General features: G+C 51.3%; 1 protein-coding gene across 2 annotated transcripts in view; it reads right to left on the bottom strand.

The window, feature by feature from the left end:
- Positions 1-2199: 2199 nt before the first annotated feature.
- The window catches only part of pxdn (peroxidasin), a 35388-nt gene continuing 26925 nt past the window's right edge, over positions 2200-10662 (bottom strand). For both annotated transcript variants that reach the window (XM_085392121.1, XM_085392122.1), the window contains 8 exons: positions 9550-10556; positions 8854-9350; positions 8635-8769; positions 8337-8545; positions 7054-7165; positions 6381-6513; positions 5992-6105; positions 2200-5298 (listed from right to left, as the gene is read on the bottom strand). In XM_085392121.1, the coding sequence (XP_085248247.1) occupies positions 5173-5298; positions 5992-6105; positions 6381-6513; positions 7054-7165; positions 8337-8545; positions 8635-8769; positions 8854-9350; positions 9550-10556 (2333 nt within the window). In that variant the 3' untranslated portion in view covers positions 2200-5172. The remainder of the gene's footprint in view (positions 5299-5991; positions 6106-6380; positions 6514-7053; positions 7166-8336; positions 8546-8634; positions 8770-8853; positions 9351-9549; positions 10557-10662) is intronic.

Raw genomic sequence — 10662 nt, 5'->3', positions numbered from 1 at the left:
GGCTTTCATCCGCCCCGCTCTGGAAATGAGAATGACGTTCTATTAGCAAGGGGAAAGAATCCCCCACCTTGGCGAGCGAGAGGTGCATCGCTGAGGGCCAATTGCCTAAATGAAATTCCAGTATGTGATGAGTGGGAAGCAGGCGGCTCGCCGGGTAGCCAGGACTGTGCAGCTGCAGACTCGTGTCCTTTCCAAACCCTGAAGTTTCGCCCCAGTGCTCTGCCTCAAACTCTGACACACACTGTATGGCGATCCAGATCTCAGGGTTGCTTTAGATTTTGTAGGTCTGCATTGCTTTGCTGAGTGTGTGTGTGAGACGTGCTGGTCTAATCTAGCCCGTCCACAACACTTACATAATCAGATTTTCCACCTCTCTCTGAATCGCTCAGTCTGGACCTTTGGCTTTCATGTTAAACTCTGCAGCAGACAAGGAAACAACCAGACACAGTCCATGTGTGTATTCCTGTTTGGATCTCCAAGTGAGCCAGGTCCCTTGTTGTCAGGGCGATAATGTGTTTTCCTGCCAAAGATTGAGGCTCTTTTATCTGTGCAGCACTGGAAACCTCATTTCCCTGTCCGGTTTTCCTTCCAGAGGCTCTGTCCACTCCGGTCCGGCTGCCAGAGCCGAGTCTGTGGGGAGAAGCGTGGAAGACCAGGCGTAGAGTTCAACGAGACAACTCCCAGAGCAGAGTTCATTTACTTCAACCCACATGTGGCCAGCAGTCTGAAGCTGCTAATATTACTCACCTTGCAAACATCCCTCACAGCTGCTTTCTGCTTGTCTGCACATAGTTTAGATGCTGTTGTTGCTCTTGGCAAAAGCTGGCAGTTAGTGTGCTAACATGCTAATGTTTAAAGGCACAGCATGCTCAGTCTTGTCGCCTTCATGTTTGCAGGTGTGTTACTGATTTGCTCTCATCCACAGAGCTGCCAGAGCGACCAGCGATCACTGAAGGTCAGTGACACGGTGAACGGTAGCAACAGGTGGAGCAACTGTTAGCAACACAGAGTAGGCGGTGTCCCTGCTGAGGTGAGCGACTGCAGCAAAGGATGGGTCTGATTAACCTGACACAGTGGAGCACAGGTTAGAAGGTTATTTACTGAACCGGAGCCTGAAGGTAGCAAAGAGCAGAACAGCTCCTGTGAGGTTTTAGGATGTTTGCAGATTACTGCAGTTTCCATGTTTGCATGAAACATGCAGGCCTGCGTGACTGAGGCCTTTTAACCTGCAGACGAGTTTTCAGAGACGATCAGATGTTTGGGCCGAGACGTCCTCTTCCATCTGCTGCATGAATTGGCCGTTGACTCTGGAGCCTGGGTAGGAGATGATGTTCACATTTGGAGAGTCACACCAATAAACTGAACTCAGCTCAGCTCCACTTTCAGCCCTTTATGAGCTTATTGGTGCGACCCTCCACAACAGTCCCAGTTTTTCATGTGGCTGTTGGGGCAAAGAATTGCTGGGTCCGCTCTGGAGCGTCTGCTGTAGCAGCAGATATCTCAGCCAAGACTTCCTGTTTTGTCTGCTGGTCACAGTTTCCAAAAGCAGATTGATTTCAAAGAGTGAAATGCACTTCAGCAGTTAGAAGAGGACAAATGAAAAACTGATGGTCATCGATGATTCTGAGATTAGACCAGGTGGGTACTACACTAAAGGGTTAACTACTGTTAGCCCCAAATCTACTGACAGGTTTCATTTTATATGCAGATGACAGTTTAACCTCAGCAGGAAGTTTATGTGAGGACAGATCTGCAGAGTTCCTGTTGCACGTGAGAGTCGTGGTCAAGATGAATTTCAAAAAGTTCCTAAAAGGCTAAATATTCACAGGTATGGACGGAGGTGGACTCACCGTACTGATAGTCGATGTCTGCGGACACATCGTCTCGTCCTGAGATAGGTTTCAGCCCCCCCCAAGGATAAGTGGGATGGATGGGTCTAAAACTGTAATGGGACCCATCCAGTCATGACTGACAGACCAACTAACAAACCAAACAGGAAGTGCAGGAACTTGAGAGTAATCAGAGTCAAATGCAAACTTGTAGGCTCTGTAGTTTGGACCTGATCAAGTATCTGCTTTAAACCAGAACACTAAATCAGACGAGTCATGTTCAGTGAAACAAAAGTCATTTTGTGATGAGCAAATAAAAAAGTCCTCTCATTAATGATGAGCTGACAAAGAACAGGCACCAACATGTGACTGTAATTCAAATGTGGCTTTTTTATTTATTATTACTGTTGAGAGGCATACATTACAGTGCAAACCATTCTTTGGCAAAGGTACAATACAACTGTCATGACAGGCACTAGGTTGTCCACAATGACCACTGGTTAGGACAGTGTAGGTAACACATGTTCAGTACTGTAGGGCAGTGCGCTCCACTGACACTGGGAACCTTTTCAAGGGGAAATAAAAAGAGGGACTCACAAATACACACATCTATCAACACACACAGACGGGTAACGCAAAGAGCTCACAGAGCTTCGGGGCGCGAGCCAAAGCTAGTAGCTGTGACCGAGACACGGGGACACGAACACACAGTAACATGGTGCTGCAGGAGAAGGAGGCACCACTGTAAACACAGTTCGTCCAGTATGAGGTGATACTGTTTACCAGTGTGACTGTTGGTGCTCTGACATCTTTACTGTCACCGATCAGCCCCTCAGCTCGCAGGATGTTACCACTGAAGAAGAAAACACAGGAAAGGAAAACTGCACACGCTCCGACACAATCGGAGGAAAACAGGAAGACGAGATCGGGAATTGTGTCGCACGGAGCGAGTCAGTGCACGGAGAGTACGAGGAGTACAGTACGTGTGAAAGGCGGTAAATCGGTCTGACAAACAGCCCCCCCGACCCTGAGCGCCCCTCCCCCAACATCACTTCCTCTCTCATATGGCTTCAATTATGAAGGAATGAGGGTCAGAGGCCCGCGCCACACATGCTCGGCTACATGGCGTCATCCTCCATATCTCAGAGCATTCCTAACCTATATAAACACCCAACGGGGGGGGGGGGGGGGGGCTGCTGGACAAAGGAATGCAAGCGTGTCCTTGGACCGAGAGAGCTGCAGAGCAGAGCTGCTCGCAGTCCTCCAACGGTGTCGTCGGCGCCAGCGGAGCCGCAGGCTGTGACCCCGCCCCCCCAGCACCTCTCACTTTATTCTTTTAAACTGGATCTAAACAACTTTTAGCCAAACTGTCCATAAATGCACAAACTGGCAGCAATATTTCTGCTACTTATTAGAGCATTAAGTCTGTTATGGACAGCAGCCATTTCTGTTATATTTCAGCTGTTCATTGTTTGTCACGCTGACCCTCAGTGTTACCTTTAAATGTGCAGCTTTATAACTGTAATCAAGAGAAAGAAAAGTTTCTCTGTTTTACATATCAGGGCAAAATAAAGTCTGTAAAATTAGGTAAATACGACCTGGAATAAGCGACACATTAATTCATTATTCATGCAGACGGCGTGTATGCGAGTCCAGCCTGTGATTCATGGAGGAGCACTGGAAGTTTCCTGTGTGACCGCCTCAGTCGGTCTCTCCACTGTGAGGTTTCAGCATCTTTGGAGTTCATGGTCCAGCTGTTAGGTTGGTGGACAAACATCTGCCCTCTGTTCAGCTTCCAAACGACCCATGCTTGTTCTGTCTTCTTCTGCTTGTCGTGACCTTTAACCTTTCACATGCTAGCTGAGTTTGAGCCGGAACTCTTGGGTCTGACCTCACGGTGAATTTTCTAGGACGTCCACTGCTGTGAAGATCCAGACCTGCAAACTGACACAGCTCCTGCTTTTATAGAGGCGCTGGTGATGATGACGATGATGATGATTAATTAATCAATGCATCTGATTGGCAGCTCCACGCTGACGCTGACTCCTGCAGAAGCATTAAGAGTGGACTCGGTTTATCACGTTGTTTCTGCATTTTGCATTAGCGTCTGCAGGATAGATGATAACAGGTTGTGTTAACCTCATTCAGACACCTGATGAGAATCGAATTGTTTATATTTGATATTAGCGCACACGACTGTGGCTGAGTGTTTCTGGCAGGTAAGCAACGTTTCAGCTACTTAATAAACAGACGCTGGTTTGTTTGGCTTTAAGCCTTTGTGCTAAAACTTGTTCAGATCCAGTCAAATATTTGTTTCATTGAAATTACTGAGCTCATCTTCCCACGACTGCAGAAGCACCGGTCCGAACATGAGCAGGTCAAAGTGAGAATACTGAACCAGGACAACATTCAAACATAAACTCATAAAATCATACTTTTGGCTTTAAAACACTGAGGAAAATACTGGAATAAAGTCCGCGGCACGTGAACACAGTGGTACAAACAGGGTTTCTTTCAAAGGCGCCGGAGCGAGAGCCGGCCGAGTGTCCGGCACACACAGCGAGGGAGTCGTCAGTGGACCGACGAGCAGAGATCAGTAGACATTTCTTTTGCATTACAAACATTTTTGTAGGGCTTCACATTTTCTTCATATGCAACAATTTATACAAAAAGGGAAAAGAAGAGAATAACATGATAAAAAGCACCGCGGGTTAAAGATGCAGTAACTCTACTCATAAGTACAACAGTCGTCTCAACTGTGATGTAGCATTAAGGACATACTGAGTGTATATAGGCTGCTTTGCATATACAACAAAATACTTTGAAGGTTTAGTGATTAAACTGTGATAAAATCGGGGGATAGCACCAGTTTTCGGCATCTCTAACCTGAGAATATTGTGTGAGACAAGAAAATGGCGACCGCCTTTCCATCTACTTCCCTGTCCTGCGATTTATCGTCGAGCGGGAGGAGCAGGACGGCAAACGGCGGCTGGTCGCGGCTCTTCGGGAGCCTCGGCGCAGGGAGGAAGGAGAGGCCGGCCCATCTCACGCCCGTTCGTCCATCCGGCGGGTCAGAAATAAATCCACGTAGTGACAGCGGCTCGTCGCCGGAGGATTTCGAAGCGAGCCTCGCGCCGCTGGGTGCAACAAACAGGAAACAAAATAAAATCCCTCCCTGGGTCAAGAAAACGAAAAACTGAGACGAGGCTGTTGGGTCTGTCGAGGTTGTTGGCGGTGGTGGAGCCGCGCAATTTCACGAGTCTCATGTCCTCTCCGTGCGTCTGATTGCGAGCGTGTGACGTTCAGACGCCAGAGGGCGTGTTTGCGGGAGTCCTGAGGGTCGTTACGGGCGGCGGGCGGGCGCCGTCAGCTGCTCGAGGCACACCGGGCAGCAGCTGCCTTTTAGCTTGACGGGCCGTTTGCACTTGGTTGCTGGGCAGGACTCCACGAAGCAGGTCACCTGGGCGTCCTGTCGGGGCGGGAAAACACAACAAGGGCGACAAGTCATGACGTCGTTACGTGTGAGATCTGAGGCGAAACTGACAGAAAAGACGCCAAAAACACCAAAACGGGAAAGAAAACTTAAACTGTTCAATAAGAACTGACATCATTTAGCTCACGTGATCAACAGCCAATCACACGGCTGCAAACCAGGGCAGGTAGACATGATCGCGTTCAAACCCAGGTTTGATTTTGGGTTCTGTTTGTTTGCATGTGACAATAACACCATGTGACCCTCAGCCGGTCACTCCGCCTCCTGCCACCAGGACCACCTGACCTGGGACTGACCTGCCCGTCATGCTCGCTGTGTCGTCGTGCGTGACGACCACAGACTGCTCTGTTTGCTCGCAGACTGTCTTCCTCGTCTGCTTCTGCCTGCCAAGCTCAATTACTGCAAACATCCCTCTGAATGCAGAGAGGTGTGGAAGAGGAGAGCGAAAGATGGCAACACAGCGGCGTGGAGGCCAGGCCTGCAGGAGGTGGGAAGGTCTGACACCGGAGCGCCATCGCCAGCAGCAACACAGTCAGACACGAAAACTGAACATGATGCCAAGATCTGCTCGAAGAGACGAGACGCTTCCAGACTCACAGAAACATTTAAACGGCGTCTGACAGAGGACGTGTTCACGTGTTAACCCACAGCCCTGCCCGCTACACTCACTCTGCATTCACATGTGGCGCACGGGTCCTTTTTCCACCGCTCGCCGTCCGCTCGCTCGCGGCCTTCGCTGTCAGTGCAGTCAGTGGTGCTCAAACGGGCTTCAAGTCTTTTAATCTGCAGAAACATGAGAACAACACATTTTAAAAGTCAGAACACACACCTCACCTCCCCAAACACACTGACACCTGCAGCTGACCAGAGGGCGGAGCCAGCACACCGACCTCGGCACGCCGACCCCTTCTTGAGGAATTAACTGTGCTCTGAGCAGTGAGACATGGCAATGTTTTTAAGATGGTTAGAAGTTTCAGACACTTTGATCACAAACATCACCATCTGGATTTAAAGGATAAAGAACAGCTGCAAACATCTGTCTGTGGATGCAGACACACCTGCTTTCGTAAGCTGGTGATGGTCTTCTGCATGTCGGAGACAAAATCCTGGAAGTCGTTGATGGAGGGCTCAGTGCTCTTCCTGGAAGTCGCAGAGACATTTCCCAGACTGCCCGGGGTCTCCTCCACTGAGCTGCACACACACACACAAACCAAATGACTGAAGATGTTCACAGTTAACAGTTTACAGGACAAAGATGCACAAATGAGTGTTTTACTTATTCTACACCTCAAATATCTGTTATCGAGGTATTGTCAGGACAGCATTCCTCGCCACATCGCAGGTCACCTGACTCACACATCTGTAAGTGTATGTCGCAGGTTTCTGAGGCCTACAAGTGTTTTTATTTTTGCTGTAAAACAAGAATTTTCTGGCCTAAAAACTGATGCCAGACTTTCCCACGCTCCAGGACCGCTGACACCGAGGGAACGCTGTAAGATTACACAGGAGGCAGCAGTGAGTCAGCCATGTTCAAACTTTACAGCACATATAAACATGTTTACAGCCTGATACACAAACTGGTTGGTCTCCATGGATACTTCCTGAAGGTTTGCATGATTAGGGGCGTGGCCTGCTAGCTGTCTGCTGGACTCGGGTAACCAGAGTCCCTGAACTGGACCTCTGGACAACGTCTGTGCTGTTGGAGCAGTTTAAGTTTACAGGTGTTGTTACCTGTTCTCCTGGGAGCTGCTGGCAGGTTTGTACTCTTTGTAGCTGTGCTCAGCTGACCGGCGTCCCCTGAAGTGGTACGACAGGGCGTTGAACTGGCCCTTAGTTCTGCAGTCTGGTGGGTTAAACACAACACACTGAAAATCAATAGAAGAAGAAAACAGAGTCGCTGAGGCCAACAGAAGGACCGTTTATGACCTGACTGCAGTGCTTTTAGGCTGAAGTGCTGGAATGAACCACAGGAGCACACGGTACCCTCATCTCTTAGCGCGAGTTGTTTAAATCTTCTCTGACGTGCTTCGTCTTGCACTGTATCGGCTCCTTTAGACTCTCTGCTATGCAGACGACTCACCCATTTATCGAGCTGTGAGGGAGAAGACCGCGACCCCCCTAACGATCCCGCTTTTGTCATCCTGGAGGATGAAAAAACTGACAAACCCTTCTCCACTGTCACAGTGACGCAGCTTCCAGGTTTACGAGCCTGGAAGCTGTGGTCTTTATGTAAACGCTCAAATCTCAGCTGCGGTTGATTCACAGACTGCGTGTAGAAGACGAGAAGAACAACACTTCCTCTCTTGTGCCGACACATAAAAGCGAACACACACGTGTCACTGTTAGCAAACGCAGTTATATTCTCTGTTTATTGTTTCTGCTCTCCTCATACAGTGAATATGTGCAGTATGTAAGAGGCTGCAGTCAGAGAGCAGACTCATCACCAGCGTCTGCTTCCTCTTTAAAGAAGAAAACATGTTTCCATCCTGTGATTAAACTCCTGACTAAACCTTTACATCAAACACTGAGATCACTCCAACCGCAATAAAAGCCTCTTTTTAATAATGGAGGTTTGTTTTCATGCACCAGTATAAAATAATAAAACTGGGATCAGATTTGTGCAACAAATTCACACTACGGGCCAAAAATAAACTTTAAAAGGTTGAAGCAGAGACAGCGACCTCTGTGACCACAGAGCCACTTTGTCTCAGCGAAGATCAGAAAAACAACCAAAACCAAACAACGTCCTGAAAGCTCCTCTCGCCCTCACGGGTCTGCAGGCTGTTCTATTTGTTGTTCTGCGCTTGCTCAGGGCTGCAGCTGTTCAACACATCTGGGATACACTCGAATGCTAATATTCAACCAGTGATTTATTTAGTGGAGTTTAATTTATTCAAGCTTAAAATAAATGTTTGTGTTTTGAAAACAACAAACGTCTGCTAAGGTATCCTGGTCGTCGTGATCTGAGCTGTCGAGTAAACTGAAGAATAAAGCGAGCGTTTGCTGACTCTTACCTTCGCAGCAGTCCTGCCACATGCGCAGGTCGATCTGAGGGACGTCGTCACAGCTGATGTAGCCGTGAGGCAGCTCGGCCACCCTGAACACGTCGCGCTGTACGCGCGTGATGTTGTCGCCGTTATCGCACAGCACCTGGGCGAGGGACGCCTGCTTCAGCTGGGTCAGCTGGGCAGGCGTGAACACGCCGGGGTTCTCGTACCAGAACCTGAACACGGCAGGAAGGAGAGAAATAGGATTCATTTGTTGCGGTCACGTGACGCTCGGCGACAGTTCGGTACTGAAAGGTTGACCTACCTGTCGCCGTCACGCACGCGTTTGAACTGAGTGGTGAGGAGACACATGAGGGTGGGGCCCAGCCGGCTGCCGGGGACCAGATCTTCAGCCATGAGGGCGGGGAACAGGTCGATGTTCAGAGGCGTGCCGTACAGCCTGCAACACGAGGAAATAGAAACACGCTGAGCTCATACCATAACTCTGGCGAGTCACACTGAGCCTGTCTGAGGCCACGCCCACCTCTGCAGCTTCTCTCTGACCGACGGATTCTTAATCTCGTTCTTTAGGTCATCAAAGGTCCGAGCAGACGTCAGGTTACAGAAGGTCCTGTAGTCGTTATACGGCGGGATGCCGTGGTCCCTCCCTCGCTGTATATTCATGGCGGCCAGGTCCAGAGCCACGGCGTGGGCCATGGAGAACAACCGCTCCGTCAGCTCGGTGTTCAGAAGCTGCGTGGTGACACGCATTTTACCGGCGACGCCGAAGAGCCCGCGAAGCAGCGGGTCGATGCCACCCTCGTTCACGATGCGGAATGGCGAGAAGAAGGCCCGGTGCAGCGAGATGTGGCCCTGCGGGATCGGCTGGAAGTCCTCATCTAACCTGTACAGGATCGGGTTGATGAGGGTGTGGCCAAAGCGGAACGCGGCGGTGGCAAACGCGTTGAAGACGCCGGCGTTCACGTTGGGGTCGTAGCCCCCGTACGGCCCCATCATCTTCATGCCAACCTCACCTAAGATCTGAGAGAAGAGGAGGGTTAGTCTGCCTGCTGTGACATCATCAGAGAAGCGTTTCATTGGCTGCAACTTTTACATTAAACAGCTGAATGAAGTGAGCCCCTCCCTCTCTCTGTGTCCCGGGCTGTCACACTCATGCTAACCCTGAGCTCACCTGATGATCAGCTGAGCAGCGCGGGCGCCATCAGCTCGGAGCCGTTACCTTGGGCAGCCAGTGGCTGTAGGTGATGTGCTGCATCTGGGCGCCGACGATCTTCCGGGCCTCGTGGTAGATGGTGTCCCCGTCCCAGTGGGGGTTCAGCCTCAGCAGCTCTGTAGCGATGCGGTTGTGCTCCCTGAACCACGCGGTGTGCATGGCGGTCAAACCCAGCTGCTCGTTGGCTCGGTGGTCTCCGGCGAGGAAGCACGGAATGGGACTCTCGTTCTCGTCCCTCATGCACTCGGTTGGCGGCCCGCTGGCGAACGGCAGGAGCGGCTTGCCCGTCCGCTGTATGATGCCCTGCCGCAGGAGACCCCTCTGGCTCGCCAAGTCGCGGACTTCCTCCGATTCGTGCCGCGAGCTGCCGTAGACGTTGGAGGCGTCGATGTAGGAGGTCAGCTGGTTGATTTGCTCTCTCGGGTAAACGCTGTTCATCAGCAGAGACGTCATCCCGCTGCCGCACACCGGGCTGGACCGGACGAAGAACATGCAGCGGGCGCCGCTCCGCAGCTGCCGCTGGTCGTTGGGCGGGAACTGGATGGGGAAGCAGGGCGGGTCGTTGGTGCACACCTGAGCGCACAGCTGGCCGTCGGAGAACCGGGACTGGCTCAGAGCCACCACCGTGGAGTCCAGGTCGTGGTCCAGGAACTGACCCCACTGCATCAGCATGTGCGTGTAGCGGTCGTCGGGGGTGATGGTCTCCGATCCGATCATGGTGGTGGACACCAGCCTCGGCAGCGGCAGCTTGTAGCCGTTATGGACGCGGTCGGTGGCGCCTCGCGGAAGGTTGAAACCGTTATCGTAGACGGACTTCAGCAGCCGCTCGAAGGCGGTGAGCGAGGCGCCCCACATCGGGTGCTGCAGGTTGTTGCAGGTGCCGTCGTGGCTGCGGTACTTCTGGTGGAAACAAATGTCCGAGCAGTTGTTGATGCGGCGGTGGGCCGTGCAGCCGGACAGGTTGGCGATCATGTCCAGGAAGCGGGGGGACACCAGGTCGTTGTAGCGAAACGCTGCGGAAAGGAAACACACGCTTAGACGTCCATCACAGAGTAATCATAGCAGCCCGGCTACTACACTCGGCCCCGCCCCCTCTGTTAACGCCAACACCTCCCAAAC

The sequence above is a fragment of the Rhamphochromis longiceps genome, linkage group LG19 (assembly GCF_057381845.1).
Source record: "Rhamphochromis longiceps isolate RC_006_pf linkage group LG19, R_longiceps_female_GT1.1, whole genome shotgun sequence".
In the NCBI taxonomy this organism is placed as follows: domain Eukaryota; kingdom Metazoa; phylum Chordata; class Actinopteri; order Cichliformes; family Cichlidae; genus Rhamphochromis; species Rhamphochromis longiceps.
Note: the sequence above shows the minus strand (reverse complement) of the source record. Positions and strands in the feature narration are given on the sequence as shown.